At 40.8% G+C, this 22,471-nt stretch overlaps 1 protein-coding gene across 3 annotated transcripts in view; it reads left to right on the top strand.

Moving 5' to 3' along the window:
• Positions 1-22,471, top strand: part of NR3C2 (nuclear receptor subfamily 3 group C member 2) — a 220,612-nt gene that overhangs the window by 151,287 nt on the left and 46,854 nt on the right. For all 3 annotated transcript variants that reach the window (XM_074867492.1, XM_074867493.1, XM_074867491.1), the window contains exon 4: positions 6,442-6,558. In XM_074867492.1, the coding sequence (XP_074723593.1) occupies positions 6,442-6,558 (117 nt within the window). The remainder of the gene's footprint in view (positions 1-6,441; positions 6,559-22,471) is intronic.

Below are 22,471 nucleotides of genomic sequence, written 5' to 3' on the forward strand. Positions count from 1 at the left end.
GAGAGTACCTACCTACTGCAGATGGTGAAATAAAAACCTCAGGTATATGCAGTTTGTTTCTTGATAGTGTGATACGACTCCTGTCAAACAGAAGATCCTTTTCTGTATGGGGAAAATTGTTGTGACAAGTCTCAGCAGTAATTTTATTAATATACTGGCCATTATAAGGTAGAAATAGCTTATTTCTATTAATTAAAAGAGTTTATATGAATTGCAGAGATAACATATCAGTTTCACAAAATCTGTGAAGGTTTCGGAGATGGATGAAAGGAACACATCACATAGGTCAGTGAGCACAAACGAGAGGTTAGGATGTGCAGATTATGTGATTTCTTGCTGTAGGAGGCGAAGCCCTTCGTTAGGGCTATACCAGAAAGCAGAAAAACTTGGTGTTAAGTTCTGTTTGCTGACCAGATATTCTTGAGGTGAGAGGTCTCCCTTAGAAAATCCTGATGATTTTCTGCAGCATGTTTTCTCTGTTTTGCCTTGAGCAGGGAAGTTCTGTAGCCCAGATCAGAAGGGTTGCAAGCACTGAGCTCGTGCAATCTGACAGACTGGTACATCTATGGAATTGAGGGAAACTTAGTGTAGAATTACAGCCATTCAATCCAGATTTTTTTTCTCCCCCTCATTCACTAGTGTTATCGGGAGTAACTTCAGTAAAATGCGTGGTTATGCTGGTAAATACTGATAAGAGCAGGTGGAGGACCTTTAGAGGAGTTCTCTGCACTAAGGATGCCCAGGTAATATATAGGTTTAACACCTATACATGCCTGCTCAAGTAGGTGCCGATAGGTGCTCCAAGCTGTGAGGCTTTTACGCATATCATTGTTATCATGGAGATAATCTGCCCACTTGGGAAATAGGGAGAAATGGAAGCCCTTATTCCAGCCCAGCAAGAGGGATCCTAGCTCCAGTGTGCAGATCTGTGAGGCAGGGCTGGAGGTGGCTTCCAGCTCCTCTCTCCTCAAAGCCTGGAAGAAGGCTTGGCTGTTCTGGAAGCCTGCAGAGAGGAGACAACTTTGCCTGCAATTTTATGAGTCAAAGTATTAATTCTCATTGTGGAGGAAGAAGGAGAGTTTGGGCATTTTATATGCGTTTGGACGTCCTTAGAGACGCTATTTTAAAAGTTGGGGCTTTTTCAAACTTCTGCTTTGTTTTCTCACTTTCCTGTCCTTCCACGAGGCTTCCTCAATCATGTCTTTGTCTTGGGACCCAAAGCACACTCTGGTTTCAGACGTCATACCCTGTGTGGCTTTTGGACTTTTCCCTTACCTTTCCTGGGGGATGTTGTAGTGGGTGTGTAGCAGAGGAAAATAGGGAGTTGGCTGTCTAGGTAACAGAGGGAAAGAAGGCGTGGAAGGCAGAGGTGCCGCAGGAGAGGAGCTGGGCGTTAGTGGCACGCAAGCCAGTGTGAGTCAACAACCTAATTGCCATTGCCAAAAGCCAGATCTGGTCCGGGATTGCATTAGCAGGGATGTTGTGTGCAAGATGCAGGAAGTAACCATTTTATTGGGCTTACTGATGGTGAAACTCAGCAAGAAAAACGCACCTGGTTTGGGGCAGAAAGAAGCTGGCAGAGAGTAAGAGGAATGATGACAGATGTAGGAAACATGACCTGTGAGGAAAGATTGAGAGAACTGGATTTGTTTAGTCTAGCAAAGAAATGGCGAATATAAATCTTTGGGTAGGCATGAGATTGTTGTAAGAAGGTGGCGATCTATTACTCTGTGTGTCTTATGGAGAGTGCTAACATCTCTTTGAGTTGCAGAATATTCCTGTTTGGGTTAAATGCAAAGGGAAAAAACAGCTTCAAGGCTAGCTAATCACTAGCTTAATCACATGGCTTGTAGGGAAGTTGCAGAATACCTTTCCTCAGAAGGTTTTAAGACAAATTTAGAGAAAAGAAAAAAAACCCAACCCTGCCTGAACTGTTAAGCTAGTCTTATCATGCTTCCATGAGTGGGCTTGAATTAAACAGTCTTTGGATCCACTTCCAGCACTACGCTTTTTTTTTTTTTTCTTACAAAATTTAACATTTGATCATAGTAGTTGCTATTTTAACAAGAGAGCAGAAATGTAGAAGACTCATTAATGATTTTGTAGTTCCTGACTTAGACTTCAAAAAACTGGGGGGGGGGGGGGGGGGGGATTTTTAGAAAGAAGATAAAACGTGTGGAATATTTCAGAAATTTCTGTAATTTTCTAATTTTGCCTTAGGCAGTAACAGAAATATTACTGGCAAGAAATATCAATACCCCATTCCTATTGCAGCCTTAACATGTCTGGGAATTTCATGGCCCCTCGAAGAGTGCAGCAGCGCTCTGCACATGTACAGGAGCTCATCTTAGTAAGTCAGTTTTTGGTACCAGTGGCTCAATCATTGTGATGGAGTTTTAAAATGGGGAAAGGCACAACTTCTGCTGCAGCCATATTTTGGCAATAATTCATAGGCCGAATAAGAACAACTTTTTTTCTCCCCTCCTTTACTGCTGAATTTTGCTTGTTCAAGAAAATGTAGTAAGAGGGAAGACTGGATTTCATGAATACTTGAATTTTGTTTTCTTTTGAAAGCCTATAAAAGCAGGGAATTAAAGAGTCTTTGCAGGTGAGAGAGTTGGAAGCATTAAAGTATTTTTGTATGTACATCTGGATGTGTCATTCTGTGGTATGTAGTGACACAATAACCTGGCAAATGCAAACTCAAATATTCCTCTAGCTCTGCTATGAATAGGACAGATCTCTATTTCTTCTTAGTGTGTAACTGTGTAGTACCCATTAATTATTTTGAACAGGAAATTCTCCTGGCATCTTTTGTAACTCTGTATTTTAGATGGAACAGGAATAAGTGCACTTAATGGTGACATATGTAAAAAGTACTTTCATCTTAATGCATTTAGCACATGGGAGGTGAGAATTTGCTATCTACTCTGTCACCTTCCAGCCCACTTCTGGGTGATTAAACTGGATAAAAAGAACAACTGGATTAAGCTAAGCACAAACTACAGAAGCAGATATGTGTCTTGAAAGATTTGGAGATCTAGCACCACAAAAACATCAGCCTCCTTGCAGGACTGTCTCCATCACCTCGTTGAGATCCTGAAGAACCCTGAAGGTCTTGAGAGCGCTGCATCAATTTCAGATGTGCAGGTTTTTGGTTTGATTCTGAAGTTGAGGATCAAGAGTGAGGCTCATGCTACACAATGGAAGATTCATTAGGAGTGTCTTTGCTTTACTAACTTATTTTACAAAATTGGTTTTATTTGAAACGTACCGTATTTGATTGCATGGAAATCTGAAGCCGTTTTTTTTCATCATAGATGATAAACTTTTTAACTGAAAAACTGTTCATTATTATTTCATAGTTGTACTCTACATAGGGGGGTTGCCTGAATGCTGTTCCGTTCTGGTTTTTAAGGGTTTTAAGTTACTTCCATTAATGTGAGCTTTAAGATGACTGTGGTTATTTAACTTTTTTTAGAAATTAAAAAAAATTACAAGAAGACATCTGCTTTTTGGAAAGACTTCTGCCTTGCTTACTAGAAAAACTACTTACAGATTTTGCGCCATACGTTAATATTCAGAGATGCATGATTCCAAAATTGATGAACCTTTCATAAGTTTTCTGAAATTATTTGCTCTAGAGTAGGTAGTCCAGAAAGTAGTAATTGCAGGCTACCTAAATCACTTTGAAGGGTGACTTACAGAAGTATTCTGCTGTTGTGGGAATATTTCTTATGAAGTCACAGTGTGACAGTGATTGAATTAAACAAGCATTTCCACAATATTTAAGAACGTGACCCAAGTAATTATCCTGGAGTACATAAACGTTAACCTCTTTTTATGAAACCCATTAGCTTTTGAAAGCAGTAGTGAAAAATGTTGACTTAACAGGTGTACAGTTTCGTAGAGCAAACTGCCTTCAGGGTAATTCTGCAATGGGGTTCATTTTGCAGCATTAGAACTGACTTGTCATATTAATAGCCTGCACCCGCCTGTGGAAGCCTAAAAATGGTATTGCAGTACTCTATGATGTATAAAGGACATTGTATGAGCACTGAGCAATCGTACTTGCATTCCTAGCAGAAAATAACCATTTTTCCCTCTCCCTGCAGAAGGATAGTATACCAGTATTTGTAAGGGCATGTAAAGCATCTTTATACTGTATATCACTATTTTAAACACTTTTGTTTTCTACTTTCATTTTACTTTCATGCTGTCTGTGTGATATCTCTTTAGGAGATGTGCTCAAGTCAGTACAGAGCAAAAATATGAATAGGAATTAAGTTGACTTTTCTCTTTTGTATCTGTTTTTTGTATAGATCACATCATAAAATAAACACTGTCTGATAAGCAAGTTTTCATTTTGTGATTAGCTGAGAATTTTATCTTTTTATTGTTTAGCAGGCCTACTTAAAGACAAACTGATAGATACTGGTGCCATCACTACATTGTACAATTTGATTTTATGCCTGACGTAACTTCATGAGCTCATATTCATGGATTATTTTGCCTAAGTTTTATTGGTTTTCATCTGTGTCGCAGTGCTAGGTAATGTCCCTTAATAAAACCCCTTATTTGCTCATCTGCTTGTTGTTTAAACATCTAAAGCATTATCTAAATGATGATACCTTTGTGATATTACAGTAACACTTTGATTACTCAAGTAAGATCAGTTCTCTTTGTGTGAGATGCTCAGTGAAGAAATTGAAGAAACAGTCCAAACTTTAGTTCACTGTCTAAATAGATAACATTGGGTAAGGGTGAAAGGAAGTTGGATGCAGAGATAGAAAAGGACTTATCTGAAGTTTTAAGGCAAATTCATGAAAGAGCCCAAACCAGAAACCAGGTCTCCAGCGTCCCATGGCTTTGTCTTTCCCCTAGGAAGCATGTGTGTATTGTGGAAAGTATCTTGGCAAACATATTTTATACCTCTTGTCCTACAGCAGCTCTGTCCCCTTATCGAGCCTGCATCTTTGCTCCTGCTCCTGGCATGCGTCAGCCTCCTGCAAGTTTCAGTGCAGCTCTGCTTCTGAGCCCTGCCTGGGCTTCCCCTCCCCACCCACAGCTGGGGCTCGCTTCGGTCACTGGTGTCAACTTTAACGTTATTTGTACAACTCTTGGGTTTCTGCACACTTCGCCCGCTTCATTCATGACCTGCTTAACAGTCTGCTTAGTTGATGGTTGGTGTTATTGCATTTGCAATCTGATTTTTTTTTTTTTCCCTCTTACCTTGCATTTCAGACATCTTTGTTACAAACTTGTCTTTAGTTTACAGAGTGATGAGTTTCTTACCTTACGCATAAAATGCCTGTCCCTGAGACTCAGTAGTTCTTACAGCGCCCGCTATGTAAGCCTGCAACACTCTGTTGTATTTTACACAGGACTGTTTTCTTGAACTTTGCATGCTGGCAAATCTTGCAGCTTGCCTTGCAGTCTGTTGTACTTCTGTGTGCTGTGTCCTCTCCTTTCATCCTTCCCCTGGAAGCTCTCTGCGTTGCTTTTTGTCGCATCTGCCGCAAACCATTTTTTCTGGCCGCCCCAGATCCTTGTGTGCCACCTCTGGATTGAGGCAGCTAAAATAATCTCCTCCTCTCGCTTCTCCTGTCATGCTGTGCCAAGCCCTCGTGGCTTCCTTTATTCTTCCACATCAAATTCAAGCACCTTACTTTGAAAAGTCCACGTGGTAGTGCCCTCCGTCTGATACACTGCATCCGTTTGCTCTACCTACATTCCTCCCACGAAGCAAAACATCTTTTGAGCCTCCAAGTTGTTAAATGCCAGCCTATTTCCCTGGTTGCCATGTATTTCCCTTCTGCTAAATGTTGTGTGTTAAATATCTGCTGTCTCCTCAGGAGTGCTTCTGTGAGGCTTTCCAGAACTGAAATAATAAGGTGGTGATTTAAGCCTGTTTCGGTTAAACCCTTCAGAAATCTTCTGCTGTATAGGAGGTAACTGATTAAATCAGAAATCAAGCACTCAATAAACTGGTTGAAGAGAGTGAAGTATATTGGGAAGGTTAACCTCTACTTTGCATTTCAGCTTTAGATTGTGAACTTCTTCAGCATGAGAATGGCCCCCAGTTTTGTACCAGAACTCGAAGTTGTCAGGCTGCTCTGTGATACGGCATGTGTAAGAAGATTTGAAAAAGCTCAAACCAATTGTTTGTTTTTCACAAAACGAAAATTCCAGTCCTGCTTAGAAAAAAGTAAAGAGATCTCTCTTGTGAGTGACACAGCAAACCTCTTTCTCAAATTAAACAGAAGAGATGCTCATAGTAAGGCCTGTGACAAGTCACCAAGATTATTGGGAAGGCTAAAGAATGGGATTGAGAATGTCTGCATTAATAAGAAGCTCAAAATGACTGCAAAACAACAAAGAACAAATTGGAATTAGGTAAATACATCCTCTAATAATGCCTTTTGGTTTTGGTTCATTCAGGACAGCACAACTACCTGTGTGCAGGAAGGAATGACTGCATAATTGATAAGATTCGGAGGAAGAACTGCCCAGCCTGTCGATTACAGAAATGTCTGCAAGCTGGAATGAATTTAGGAGGTAAGCAGAATATTAATAGTTTGGTCTCTTAATTTGATTAGGCAAAACCAGTGGAAATGTGCAGCCTTTTTATAGTTCTGGCAGCTGCATAATCTCAAAAGTTTAAGGTGGAATTATCCCGAAGAAGTGCTTAATAGCTAATAAACTCTATTGTCATTCTAAATCAGGTTTTGGAGATATGTATTTTATGGCTCAGAAAAAAGAAAAGTGGGTGTTTTATGATGACAGTAATTTCAGTGGAATCTCATATAGCTAAAAGTGTTAAGCTTTCAAGTATTGCATGCTTTATTTTAGTGATGAGCATTCTCTCGAATACAGAAAAACCTTTACACCATCATGAAAGCAAATTCACACATACTGAAACCTCTCAACATTTTTTTGTTGCTTATTCAACACTTATATTGATTTATTTCTGCAACTGTTTGGATATACAATAATTTTGATGATGTTACTCTATCGTTCGTATACTGACAACAAAAAGGCAAACCCTTTTCTTAGTAATTATCAAAAATATTTTGAAAACAGTATGATAGCAAAACTTATAATAGTTTTTTCCATTGTTTTAGTTCTTCAATTGCAATGCCTACACAATTCTGGCTGTGCTTCAGTGGGCATCTTGTTTCAAGTCATCACCTGAGCAAATTGTATTGCAAATCACTTTTTCCCACTTTTAGGTTTATTATCTTGCCTGTGAAGAGGGGGTGGGTACTGCTGCAGGTCCTTTCCCTGATGCACAGAGTGACCCTTTCGTTAGAGTGTTTTCACTGTTCCAGAAAATTATAACGTGGTCACATTAATTCCTCCAAATTATTTCCTATCTCGCAATTTCTTTTTATCCTCCTGGACCTGTTCTCCTGGTAGCTTAGTTTAGTTCTACAGATAGATTTAGCTGCTTGTCTTTCATAGGTTATATGCAAAATCCTGATTCCTGCCTGCTGCCTGGTACCTTTTTCTATCACCCAGACTTCTTTTTCTGTCTTGTCTCCAGGCAGAAATACTCAAGCAAGCCGCTCCTTACTTTTTTGGGGGAGGATAGCCCTGTTAAGACCTCTTTCAACCCCTTTCCCAATTTTGAGGTGCTGCGTTGTCCCCTAGGCCCCTTGTTTCTGCTTCCCAAAGGAAAACGGGGCTGGATTGCAGCATGCTGAGGGCTGATGGCTTTCCCTTGGTTTTGATCTGCGCTACTGAATCTAGCAAGGGAAGCAGAATGGCACTTTTCTTTGAAACGGGAACTCCACGGTGATAGCTCCTTCTTCCCAAAAAAAGGTGCTGAAAATGTGTGCAGAGCAGGAAGGCGGGCTCCCTGGAGTGCTGGAAATTTTGCTGCAGCCCGCCAGCAGCTGCTGCAGGGCATCCTCCGTTGCCGTGCCCTGCGCAGCACCAGCAGAGCTCCTGTAAGCCTGCCTTCCTAGGCCAGCGTGTGAGCTTAAGTGCTCTAGCAAAATACAGGGCCACCATCTGACTCAATAACCTTTTTGAAACAGCAACACATGACGCTTTGTCTGCGATGTCATGAGTTCATCACTGCGATTTCCTGGTGTGTTTCAAAGGACGTGTTCATACAGTCATCTGCAAAAATCAATGGAGGGGGTAAACTTTGTTCAAGGGGGTTGGGTTTTTTTTAAATATTGGCTGGAATGCTGTAAATGAGGAATGCATTGAAAAATCTTCCCTTGTATTGGAGCTTGGTAGTCTGTTGGAAATTGTAGTTAGAGATCTGCATTTAATGACCTAGAAGGCCAGGTCTGCCTCTGCAGTGTACAGCTGGCATGTTGAGCTTTGCAGTGTAGCTGTTTTGGTGATTTTCTTCACATAGAGAAGCTAAGAAATTCTTATTCCTGACTTGATCCCTTTATGCCATATAAAGGAGCTAAAATGGCATAAAAGGGTCCTTCCATCACTGCTGTGAATGAAATAGTGGGGAAGTGGCTCTGGATGTCAACAATATGGTGCCTTCTGCATGGTCTGGGAGAGAAAGGCCAGGTTGCAGGCAGAGGGAAGGACTACCAGAGAGAGGTAAAGTGCTTGCAGCCCAGAGACAGTGTTACTGTCTAGAGGGCCCCAAGGGCTGCCAAATTGTGCGAATGGATCTTTCAGCCTCTGAGCCAGCCCAGGTCTGCCAGGAAATGTTGGTAGTTTAAGGCCATTTGCTGCTTAGGCCATCCTTCTTCCCCGGCGGTGAGCTTTGCATTGGGCATCTACGAAGGAGCAACAGCTGAGACTTAATTCTGGGAACTCTCTGTGCCGTTGCAGGGGGTTTCTGATACGGTGCAGATCATCACGATAAAGGAGGTGGAAATGTCAAGAAGAGAGATTAATGCGTATTTGAACACAGTAATTTTCTCTTCATATAAATTTCTAAGGTTTGGTATTAAATAATATTTTTTCATAATTAGCTTGAATAGACTGAGTATATGCATACAGTTATGAAGATACATCATAGCTTATAGTTTCATGTGGTCAGCCTAATTTTGGAAGAATATGCATTACTTGAATAGAAGCGGACTCTTACCTCTTTCTAATTTGGACTTAGAGTCAAAATGTGCAAGTATTTTGTTAGGCAGTGTGAACAGTAAGGAGCTGGAGGAAAATGAATGTATAAACGCAATTTAGTTTTAAGTCCTGCTTGCAGCATAGTACTCTACGTAGCTGAGTCACACTGCACAGTGCAGTGCTCTTTGTGCATTAGATCTAATTTAAGCTCTCACCCTCCAAATGGAAGCAAAGGTAAACACAAAAAACAAACTGTATCAGAGATGTCTGTGTATTTGATTTGTGAGAAATAGAGTAAGATGATATTTGAAAGGGTCATAAGCATAGCTTAGGGCTGAAATGTGTGAAAGTTGCTGAAGCCATGGACATTTCTTTTCCACTTGTACATAATCATAATGTTTTATCCCCTCATTTAAGATGAAAAAAAGAAAGCCCTCCAGTTGATCTAGAAGAAATGTTGCCTTGGGGAACAAAGTCTTGTCTCCCATGGGCTGGAAAGAACTTGACTCTCCCTTGCAGCTCTCCCCGCCTACAGATGGGAGTGAAAGACCCCCAGCAGCCACCGAGCTCCTCTCGGTTATTGCAGTATAACTCGGTTTATAAAGCAAATTTTGAAATTGGAAAGTCTGTGTTTGTCTTCCTACTGTTAAGATAGTAATCTCTGTAGTGGAAAACTGGAAATCAGAAAGAGACTTTTCATGTTTCCCACAGCACATTTTTGCTCAATCTCTGATTAATCTACTGATCTTTTTTCTTTGGGTTGTTTTTTTTCTTTTGGTTATGTTCTTTCTCAATATTTTTAAATGTTCTTTCTTTTGTTTACTGTGTCAGAGTGTTACAGGTTTGTTTTGATGGCATATCTTCTACTTTCCAGCATGCTAACTTTTTTCTTAAAAAAATAGTATTTTGATATGTGGCAGCATGCCATGCTTTAAGCACGTTTTAAGAAATACATGTGATCAGTGATACAAAATACACCTTTTCATGAATGTTCAACCGAATTAATTTGGCAGTTTTATTGTTTACCTCCTCCTTTTGTTTGTTTTGTTTGTTGAAGAATCGGAGGATTTTCCAAGCTCTTAAATCCTCTAATAATCTTTAGAAAATTATTCATCAAGTCAGCAAATAATTTACCTAATTGTGTTCTTTTCTCAGTTTTTGTTTTGATTTTATAAGAAGCGTCTGCAACCTGTAATTTCTGCAAAGCTGAAGTTGCCAAACACCATGTTAATTCATCCTCCTCATTTCTAGAAAGTACGTGTGTGCACTGCAGGCAGATATACCTCTTCGGCAAGTAGGGCTCCAAAACTTTTTTGGGAACTATAGTTTGTTTTGGTTTTTTGTTTTGTTTCTTTTTTAACTCCACTGACATATGTTAGACTTAATTGTTGGAAGAGATTCAGAGTGAGCAACTGCACTATTGAAGGTATACTGGCCCATTTTTGGTTTATGCTCTTCAGAAGATTCTGTAATTAATTTTCAGTTAATTATGGACCAGAATGACTTCACGGATTGTGAAGCTTCTTCCAGCATACGCTGTGATCAGATTTGTCGAGTCTCTTGCTTCCGCACGAGACATTTTCGTTTGACTCCCACCTCGTGCTGCTGTTCCTTAGTCGCGTCTGTCCCCACAGCAGCACCAGGGGGAAGGGGGGGGTTTGTGGTGAGACCCCCCAGTCCCACACTGGTGCTCAGCATGGTTTCTTACCATGCTGGTAAGAAATGCAGCCTGGGATGCTGCATTGCAACCAGGGTAGTGCAGAGCCTTGTGGTTTCACTCCTGCTCTGTGCTGAAGCCTGGAGAAGGGAAATGTTTTATATGGTGTGACTTGAGGGGACCCCCACCCACCCCATCCTGCTTTTGTCGGCAGGTTAGTCCTTGCCCCTCTGATGTGACCTAATGACTAGGCATCCCTCCCTCTTCGGCTGTGTGATCAGAGAAGATCCCTCTTCTGCCACAGGATGTGCCATACATGCTACAAAAAAGCATTGAGAGGTCTATGCCATGTAGGACTGCAATCCTTTCCTGCCTCGGCTCCCAGATAAAACACTGCGGAGACTTACCAGCACTGGTCTCCCACAACAATGAGAAGCAGCTTCCCTTGGGATATCAGAGGGAAATAAAATAGATTTCACCTTGCAAATTACGTAGTTCATTGCTCTGTCTGCAGAGACTGCCTGTGAAATTTGAGCCTTGGGTTTGCATACATTTACATATGTAAGACACTTCATGCGCAAGATGCTGTGTGTGATTGGTAGTCTTCACATATCCTTATTTTTTATACATTAAAATATTTCAATAATCTGAAAAAAAGATTGAATGAGAGAATCAGTAAGAAGATACAGTACTTCACCTTTTTGCCCAGCTTTCCATTTTCTGTTTAATAACTCCATACTAGCAGGAATTTAAAACTGCGGTATTATTTTCAGTTACTGCAGTTTAATGTGGTTTATATTATCATTGTTCTATCTTTTTGAGAAAAAGAAAGCGATAGGAAGAAAAGAGAAAAAACCCACGAATGTTAGAAAACTGAAAACTAAGAAAAAATTAAATGCAGCAAAAATGTATACTCTTGGTTTTCTTTAAAAATTTCTACCAACTTTCTACTAGCCAAGGCTTCATAAACTTGAAAGGAAAAAAAAAAACCCTGTGTGTAAGAAAATAAAGCAATTTTGGGTACACGTATGGTTAACTTTTATTTTTTCATCTAAACTTTAACTGCAGAGTATTTTGAAATGCCCATTAACTTTAACTGCATTTTTGTTTGTGTTTATTATGTAGCATTTTCTTCTGAGGGAATCTGGTAATTTTTTTTATAACTTGAACATTCAGCTGGGTTTACGTTGGTTCTTCCAAGAGACTTTTACCAATATACTGCAGTGTATTGAAGTTATTTTTGGGTTTTGTGAAGCAAAACCTCATGTTGTCAATTTTTTCACATTTTATCTGGACAACTGAGTTGTGGTACCTACCAAGGTTATCATTAGGATTGTTTCAGAAAACATTTGTATTTTTCTAGGTGTGGTGATTTCAGAAAACATTTGTATTGGAAATCCATCAAGTTCTGAGATTGTATTAAAATCTGTGCTTTCTCTTAGCAGAGAAGTGAAGCAGGGATTTTCCTGCTTTTATTTCCATGTGCAGTATATTGAGCCCAAGCGAGTAATGTAACTTTAAGACGTAGGTTGCAACCGTGCTACCTTGTGCTGTGGTGTTGTTAGGTCTTCCAAATTGTCTCCTGGGTGTACTCGTAAGAGGGATCAGCAGGGAAATTCATGTTGCTGCGTGGAGTTGGTGTTGGTGACTTCAGAAGAGAACATCCCTTCTGCCTGAGTAAGGGTCAGTCATTCTTAAGGCGATGCTGTTGCTGCACCACCACCCCACACCTTGTGAATATATATTTAAAAAAAAAAGTCAGTCCTGCTCTTTCAGATCTTGTAGGAACCAATTTGTTCAGCAATGAACTTTTACTACTTTTGCATCCATCTTCCTCCATGTTACAAGATACTGCTCTTGCTCGGCTCTCGATGTGAGCCGTCCTCAAAAATATTGTAGATAACTATCAGAACAGTCACTTGCCACGACTATTAAGAAATTATTTGGGAATTATTATTAAAAATACAGAATTCTGAGGAGGGATGCTAATGTCAGAGTAATCTCTCAGACATCAATTGAGAAATGGTATTGGAAGCATGTCCTTGTACTTTACGTTTTGCTGATGATTTGTTTTTCATGTGTGAAGGCAGCTCAAGAAGACATACTGCAGTAGTCGGAGAGCACACAGCTCGCATCCAGCAATCCTTGATCAAACTCCTAATCAGGTTCATGTTCTCAGCCCTCCTTTGTTTTTTGAAGTTTTGCTGGTTTTCAGCTCTGCCTTCTGACGAGTGCCCAGCTGCCAGCAATGTTTGTCTTTCCTCCAGGAACAGCCATTCAGGCTTTTGGCACAGGTCTGCTGAACTCCAGACTTCACTGTTTTATCTGCTGGACTCTCCATCGTACCATTCATGGCATAACACCCTTGGTTGCCAACCTCGCAAAGGAGCTGTAACTTTTCTGGGCTCCTGCTGGAAGTACGTGTCCCAGCCTGCCTCGTGTCACGTGGCGGCACTGTGTGTGCAGGCTCTGTGGGGTTTTGTCTGATTTCAGCAGCATACGGCACTTGCTGGGCAGGCTCAGGGGTTCTTCTTTCCTGAGTGGTTCGTGTTCTATACGCGGTGTCTTGCTTTTGTTCAAAACACAAAATGGAGAGGAGCGATTGCAGCTTCCCCAGAGGAAGGTTTAGGTCCTCCCAGAAAAGGTGCAAAACAATCTCCCACCGTTGTGCTGCTGTTAGGCGATACGACTGAAGCATGGCAGTGGCTCTTGCTGGGATGCCTTCTGCCAGGCACTTGCTGGCTGGCCTGCCTGAATCTCCTGTGCACTGCCCATGAGCTTTTTAGCTTTTCTGTCTGTTGTCAGGGCTCCAGCTTTTACCTCCAGGATGCTCCCAGGGCAGATGATGTTTGTGGCCTCTTGACTGCCCAGGACCAAGGCTGACCCCTTTTCCCCTGTGCCCTGGTACACCACTTCTCTGTCTTGTAGGGTGTTTAAATTTAACAACCAATTTTCCTAAGGGTCCTGAAATGAATTGCTGTTAATCTTTGTTGCTCATACAGATGCATAAAAGCAAGGAAGCCTGTAACACCTCTGTTCATTGCTTTGTCTCATCGTGCTGGGACAGACCAGAGCGCTTCAGTGTTTCCAAAATTTGTTACACGCAGCTCTTGGTGATGTTTTGTTTTTTCCTGAATGATGAAATTATTATGCTTCCTTCCACAGTGCTCTAAGTCAATATCCTTTTACTCTTCCCCCCAGTAAAAGTGTAGATCCTGCTATGAAAGCATACCTGTGACCTCCCGTTCCTCTTTCCAAAGCTGCTGGTTATCGCCAGAGCCTTTCTGAAACCTCCCGCTGTGGCCTGTGGTGGTACATTTCCATTACTCACTCCCGCATCGCTGCAAGAAGCTGTAGGAGCAGGAGGAACTTGTCCTTTTAGCTTCTGTCCAGCCATCACTTTGGAGAGCTTCCACCTGAGTAAGAGGGAGTGAAGATTTAACTTACCATGCCTGACACAACCTTGGCCAAAGTACAGTGGGCTTACTATGCTGAATAGTGGGTTTTGTTAAAATTCTCATAGTTGCCTGCAAGTGTGCTGCGGACCAATTTGGAAGAGCCTGGAGTAGATCAATGAAGAGTGATCAGCAGCCTTTAAAACTTGACTGGTGGGGACAGATTGAATTACTTGGTATTGTTTAGCCCCAAAAAAGACTAGAGGGAAAGTTGAAGAGAGAAGCAGCAAGTGTTACTTTAGCAACAAGCATTAGTAAAGAGAAAAGGGAGATGATCTGCTATCCATGTCTCTGAAAAGCAGGACAAGAAGTAATGAGCAGCAAGGAAGATGCAAGTGAGGAAATGGAAAAGTATCTGTTACCGTAAGGTCAGGGAAGTACTCAAATAGCTGGTCTGGGGAAGATGTGGAGTCTGTCTTTGGGTGTCTTAAAGATCAGATAAGACAAACGTTTGTCAGAAGTGATGACGGTACCGTAGGCTCTGGTTTGAGCAAGAGGATGGATCGTGCGACTGTCCCAGGTCTCTTCCAGACTATGATTAATATTCAGTAAGTGGAGTTAAGCCTAGGTAATTTGTGTGCAAATCAAAAAAATGTGAAAATGTTATTTCCATGTACAAAAAGACATCTTAGATTTTGACATCACTGATCTTCATTGAATGAGCTATTCTGTATCTCTGCCCTCTGTGTGACAGTGTGTTTTGAAGAAGCAATGATGCTAAGACTATGCAAGTCATGCTCTTTCTTCTGACATTGTGTTGCTTTTTTGATTGTCTGCTACTTTGACACTTCACAGGTTTTAAATTGACTCCAGAGCTGTGGTTTACTCCAGTAATGTCACAAGGAAAATTTATTCAATGACAGATTGTGCCTTAGCACGTGAATCTGTTGTTCTTTCCTCTTGTCCTCTCATATGTACTTTGCTTCAGAATTACCTTAGTAACTTGTATTTTGTTTTGAATCTTGTTTCCTGCTTTTTCCCCCCACCAATTCCCACATGCATGCCTTTCCATCTTTAGTATCTGTGTTTTGCTAAAATAAGTGTGAGAAGTGGCGAGGATACCTGGCTCAAAAAGCAGACTTTGGAGGTTAATGTTAGTAGAAAGAACAATCCACAGCAGGTTATCAAGGAAGCGTTGAGCACCTTTAAGCCTTAGAAATACACAACAGGCAAGAAGGTGGTGTTTAACAAAGAGAAAGACAAGGTGAAGGCACTGGTTGGAGCGTTCCTGAGCCACCCAGTACCACACATCTTCCTGCAAATAGGTGCTGGTGATTTGTGTGCTTCTGTGGTTCTCTGCCATCAGTTTTCCCATTCTCACACAATGCTGTAACAGTTTAGTCATGGAAATTGTCTTCCCTGCGTAATATCCCTGCAGAAGGTGCAAGAGGAGGAAGACTGTAGAACCTGAGCTCACAAGACCAGTCCGCCCTGAATGAACAGTAAGGGGATTTGTCAGTAGGGAGTGGAGAACTTACTGATGTGGTGCAACTCCCCTGCCCTCAAAACCATGCCATTGTTGTACTGGAAAGAAAGAGCTGAAGGAAACTTGAGTGTGGCTCCTGGATCTGTCTGCACATGGACCAAGCACATTCAGGCACGTCATTTAAGCATCCTCTTAGAGAGGCATGTGTCAGTTCTAGTCATTGCTGGCATTTCATACACAAGTACTTCAACTTCAGGAGGATTTAGGATTGTGCTGCGCTGTCAGTCACAGAGAGATACTTGGTTTCATGATTCAGACCATGCAACTCTGCAGTATTAACCCCATGTATTTTCCCTGGAAAGGTGGTTAATATCACATACAGGGTGTTTGACTAATGTTCAGGCTGATTTATTAAAGCAGGAGATTAATGCGATTTTTTTTTTTTTTTCAATGACTAATCATGAACTGGATGGTGAAAAACATGGCTGAGATGACAGCAGAAGATAAACAGCCAGTTTGTATTTCACAGATAGCATTGCTGTTCCAGGAAGCGAGGTAGATAATTTCTAGAAGATGAGAGACAGACCAGCAGCATTGAATGTATTAGAAATAAGGTCATTTGAGAGAAATCTCAGTTGATAAAAACTGGGGATATGAAAATTGTACAGGTGAGGACACAAAGCGTCTCCAAATTTTTGTTAGTTTGGAAAAATACAAGTGAGGATGTGGTGTGTTACGATGTAACGAGAAAAAAGGCAGAGGGAAGTGCAGCACATACCAAGATGAGTTCTAGCAACAGTAGCGCAAGAACAAAAATGGAAGTATTTAAAGCGTGGCACGCTCTTTCGCATGGAGTGGAAGCATGAACACTCAAGATACGGGATGGGAGGTGCTGCAGCAGAGTTTGCTTATTGATGCTTTTGAAAAACTCTGTAAAGCTTGTTGACTACCTGTGTCTCCAATGCAAGTATGAAGAGGGAATTTCACATGCAGTAAATGTCTACAGGACTGTATCAAGGGCAGTTGATATGGCTTAGTGTTACGATCAGGATGAAGGGTGCATGAATCACGGAACAGACTTAGCACTGGGTATCAACCCAAATAAAAGCAAGAGAGAAGACTTGGACGAGGAACGCCTGCAGAAGGTTGGACGGGAATGGGTGTCTTGGGAGGAAGGTTGTCACTTGGCACAAGGCAGAAACCAGTGATCATAGCCAAGAGCATTCAGTCTGGTAGAGTGGAAGATTTCAAATCTGTTCTCTGAAGTTTCCCTAACTTTGTTTTTATCCAAATTATTACCAATGCTAGAAGTTCAAGCTGCTGATGTTCCATTGCTGCAGCTGTCTTAGAGCTGTAGGTGACAAATACTGGAATTGTAGGTGACCTACTCTTCGCATTTGTTGTTGGTATTTTACTGCTAGTCTTTAAATCTGTTTGATAAATAGTCAAAGCTACTGATGCGTTTAGTAGACAACACTTAGCTCAAAAACCATTGAATTTGCCATACATTTGAAGAATGAATAAATAATCAGTAAAATATGAGTTTTGGGAGCATCTGAAAAGGACTGATTAAGATTGGCTTTCATCAACATTATAATTTTCTTTTGTAAGCTTTTTTTAAGGCTTTGTTTATTGGATGATTTAAATATTTACTAAATACATTTTGTTTGAAATTAATGAAGAAGTACAAGAGGGAATTTTAGACACCAAAAATGTTAGCTGTGAGACTGTATTATGTCAGGTTGGGATTTTATATGAAATATATGTGGGGGAAATTTTCATACTTTAGCCATTTCTCATTAAAAAGCTTTATCAAAAACAGCTTGATTTGATTTTAACAGGAAACCACTAATTGGCATTTGGTAAAAGTTGTTCCCACACGGGGAGGAGTACCCCTATGAAACTGTTATTTTTCAATTAATTATCACTTTGAGGATTGCTGAGAAACAAGCAAATGTGTTAGACATTTTCCCTGACAACCTAAATATTCCTGTAAAATGCACTTTGGAACTCAACTTTCTTTTGTCACTTTTGTCCGCTCTCTCTTCACGAATATGTAGCCTGAAGCTCGGCACGGCTGAAAAAGGGATTAATTTCCTCTGTCTCTTACCCAGATCCTCCCCAGTGCCTTCCCTTCTTCATTGCTGTGGATGTCACTGTCCCACTCGTCAGACAAATCAGTAATCTGAGCTTCATCATTGAGTCAGACCTCAAAATATGCAAGATTTGATCTGGGCTTTCACTTTAGTTTTTCTGAGGCAATTGTGCTGGCTTCTGTGCCATCCTTGCAAGGCTGCTTCTTTTACCCGTGCTACAAAGGCCATCCCTGCAAGCAGGTCTCTGTGGCTGTGGATCCACAGTCCTGAATCCTGCGTGCAAAAGCCAGTGTGCTGCAGAGGAACTGCGTCTGTTCCATGAGATGTGTGCAAGTGCTGGTGTGAGGTGCCATCTCCCTCTAGGTGTATTTCACTGCTCAGTATCATTAGCTGTAAGTATAAACAGAAGGAAGTGCAGAATTCTCATTAAAATATTGTAAGATTTCTCATTAATTACTTAAAATAGCATTCTCCAAAAGTAGCTGTGAGTGGTTTGCTGTCACACTGGAAGGGCATCTGAAGAAGGGTCCTGTGGAGGGTCAGTTCTGGGTCTACAATTTTACTAATTATTTGCATAACAAAGTAGAGGGTAAATACGTAAATCTACAGATTTGGAAATTCTCTGTGGCCAGAGTCAGAATTCAAAAGCATCTTCAGTTCTAGTGTCTGAAACCAACGCAATGGCATTTTCAGTAAAGTGCAGAGGGTTATGTTGAGAAGTGCATTTGTTCAAGAATGAAATACCTGAGAGCAGCTGTTCAGAGACTGCGGTGAAGAAAGAAGCACAGCTGCATGATGATTGTATGTTAAATTTAGAGTCAGCGACGTAAAATTGTTGCAAAAATAGGCAAGTCTTGTTTGGTACGAAGGCATTATTCTGTTCTTGTCCAAGCTGGCAAGTGTGGGCCTGATGATTGTGTCTGGTTTTCAGCATTGCTGGGCAGGGTGGTGGGGATGGGACAACCTTCTGAAATTGTCGCCTACGTTTCTGTGCCGGTTGGTGGGATTAGCGGTACCTGTGTCCTTCCTGATGGACAGGTGTCTTGTCTCTCCAGTGTGGAAGTCTCTGCTGTGCCCCTTGATAACCTATTCCAGTTTACAGACCTTTACATTTAGAAAGGTTTCCTTAACATCTAAACTGAATCTTCCTTCTTGAAATTTCATATTGTGTGCCTGAAGAAAGGTGAATACAGACTAGAGACCGCCCAAGGAAAAACAAGGATAATAAGAAGCTTAGAAAAAAACATAAATCTGTAAGGAAGAGTTGAAGAAACTCAATTTATTTTAGTGTAGAAGAGAGAAACGTATTAAGAAGGCCATGATACCAGTCTTTCAATACAAGAAGTGGTGTAAAAGAGAGGACAGGAATGATAAATTGTTCTTTATAGCCACTGGGAGAATGATGAAATCAACTTTACTGCAGAAAAAATAATGCGACATTGGAGATGTTGGGGGAAAACTGAGTGGCTAGATGGAGGAAGATGGGGGATATTGCGGAATTCCCTTTATTGGAGATTAATAACATATTGGGTTGAGCAAAGTATAGTTGATCCTGCTCAAAGCAAGAGGATAAACTGCTTCACATATGTTGCTTCTGTGCTTTACAATGCTGTACTGGAGCACATATTAGAATCTGTTCTAAACAAAACAAAATGCAAACACTTCTGAAACTGTCATATAAGTAAGCTAAGTATTAAGCAGGAAATATTTACCTAGTTACAGTCAGTTTTATTAGTAGTTTAAATCCAACTAGAATAAAGAACCAAGATATGTATAAATGAACACAATGAAAACAGCGTACAATTATGCAGATTAAAATGTGCATTAGAAGCTCTTTCTTTCATCTGTGCTGTACCTCTCTTTTTGGTATACTGAATGTGAATCAAGAACAGGAATTACATTTATGGACGTGCCTGGATCTTTGCAGGGTCTGACCGAAGGCAAATAAAATGTAACATACCCATAGATCAGACTTCGTGCACGGTTATTCCTTGTCTTTAAGCTGTCCAATCCTGTCAGATTAAAGTGTTACTTATTAATTAGTAAGCAGTTGTGAATGATGTTGGCAATGCCAAACTATGTCATTATTTCAGTTATGCCTACTGTTTCATTCTACTGAATTCAATCATTGGCTTTGAGCTTATTCTCCAGTAAAAGCTTGCTTCTGCTGGTGGAGGATAAGAAATTAGGAAATTTTCATTGCTTTGTTAATTAAACGCTCATGGCAAGTGTGATACCATTTTCTATCACTTTCTATCTCCTCTGGGTCACAGCTGTCAGAAACAGATTTTACTTCACTATGTGAAGGCGGGACCTTTATTTTCTTCCTCACCAGCTGCAATCTTCCTTTCTTTGTATATTTAGACAAACTGTTTGGTCTCTTTAGCATACCCAAATGCCACTGCAGAAATCATGCTTGAAAGGCCACTGCTTTGCAAGATCAAAGTCTTTTCGGTGGTTTGTCTTACATGATCAAATGGTCTTGTACTCTCATTTTAAGTCCCTGGACATGTTGTCCCCTGCTTCAGTAGTTGCTTTTCATTTGCTTCCTCCCCTTGGCCTGTCCAGTCAAACTAGTGACTCATCCACTTGTCTGTGTTTCTCCCAGATTAGTACCTGGCCCTTCCTCTTACGCGTGGGATGATGCCTTGGGGTCACATTTAGAGGTTCTTAATCTACTGCAGCTCTGCCAAAAAAGCAGTGGTTTGCTTCCAGAAGCAGTACTTGGTTTATGGAAGCTTTAGGGTCCTGTCTTGGTTGTTCCCTTCTTTGTTTCCTGAAGAATAAAGGGTGCATAGCTGAACACACTTTGTAGAGCGAATGGGATGATGCTGTAAGATCTTGTTTGTATTACTGCTTTTCACTTTATTCCATGCATTTGCTTGCATATGTGTGTGTATGTGTGTATATATATATAAAATGTCTGTATTATTATCTAGAAGTTTCTCAGCAAAATCTCATACCCATTGTGCTAGACACTTAAGTGAAAAAATGTCTGTACCAAGATAGCTCAAAATTTTCATATATGTCAAGATACAACAGATTTGGGGGAAGGGAAACACTATTTGTGGTAGCAGTAAAATAGCTAATGAGAACAGATGTCAGCTCACTGAAGTAAGTGAGGCAAAGGCACCAGGCAAACATGATAAAAAGATTCAGAGGAGGAAAAAGTGGCGTTTTGATGGAGCATTTATCTCTCCAAAGGTGGAAGCAAGTGACAAAGTGTGTATGCTTGCTGAGGGCTCAGAGGAGAGTCTACCCAAATGCTGTTACAACTGCTGCAAGGGGAGAATTGACAGCTTGATCCTTTGGTGACTCTGGTGCGACAAGGTGCCGTAGGTTGCATTTGGAGAGGAGAGTCAAGCGGCACTGGAGGGATGTGCAGGAAAGCCCTGAAGCGTTTGGCGTGGGGCGGGAGGGAGTGGGCTGACAGCTGTTGAGATTGGGAAGGAGGTCATGGTTATAGCTCAGGTGCAGAGCTTGAGCAGCGAGGCTGGGACCTGGATGGAGGAGCTCCAGGATTTGAAATGCAGATGTACACTGGCCGGCACAGTTAAAGGTGGTCGGAGTGTGTTTGTTTTGCAGCATATTGTCTACCCTCAGACCGCCTAGGTCACTGGTAGTAGAGTACACACTATGAAATAATCCCAAAGCATACCTTGTTTGAAGCGCGTATCATCATTTTTTCCCTTTGTCTTTTACATGTATTTACTCAAATTGCCACTTTCTCCTCTTCTCCTTTACCTGTTTTTAAACCTCCATCACTTTCTGTGTTCTGTGCTGTGTCCGTTTTGGTTTCCCCTTTCCTTCTGCCGATGTTCTCTGCTTTACACTAGAGGTAGCATATATTCTTATGTGCTTTTGGTATCACTTACCGATCCAAATGTGTTCTGCAACATGGATAGAATAAAGGTCTGTTGGGTCAGGATCAGTTTGGTCCTGGCTCTGGCAGAGCTTTACATACATGATAAATAAAACTCTTAGGCTTCTATATCATGTCTTTGGATATGCAAACAATAATTGGTTTTTGATAGGCAGCAAGGCAAACTCTGACTATCATCTTTTTAAAAAAAAAAAAAAATAAAAAAATCTGATTCCAGGGAATTATCACTGCAAGTCTTGTAATTCACTCTACGTAGAACTATGGATAATTTTCTAAACTTCAGACTTTGCTTCAGAGCACTGGATGCCAACATGAATTTGCAAAGCATTTTAGATTGTTCATTTGCTAAATTTGAACACTGATAAAATTCTGCAAACAAGATATTACTCTGTTGTAAAACTGCTGAGTTAAATCATAATATTTATGGGTTCTTATATCTACTATTGATAGCACTTTTTCTTTGGCATTTTTGGATCCCGTTTTTTTTAATAATCATGCTGATGAAAGTTATTAATTTTGAGCCTATGAAAAATAGTTATCAGATGTGTGGCTTTACTGGGGACAAAGGGAGTATAGATTAGCTCCCTCTAGATCCAAATTGTACAGCATGTGTAAGTTTATGATGGTATTTTTAAGAAAAGCATATAGTGGCTTACCTGTCTTGTAACTGCCCTAAAACCTCAAACTTTAAAAATCAGGAATGCCATAGATTTGTAGCAGATGTTCACATTAATTCGTATTCAGAAAACAATTTACGGTAGGGTCACATCCAGTTAATGCCCAGTTATTTGACCTAGAGTAGAATTCACTGTTGCAGATGACCAGAAGCCTATTCAGTGTTTACAGATGGCACAAAAACTCCCCATCCTGGAATCGCAGACCTCCCTGTTTCTGCTTTCACAG

Source organism: Strix uralensis, chromosome 4 (assembly GCF_047716275.1).
Source record: "Strix uralensis isolate ZFMK-TIS-50842 chromosome 4, bStrUra1, whole genome shotgun sequence".
NCBI lineage: Eukaryota > Metazoa > Chordata > Aves > Strigiformes > Strigidae > Strix > Strix uralensis.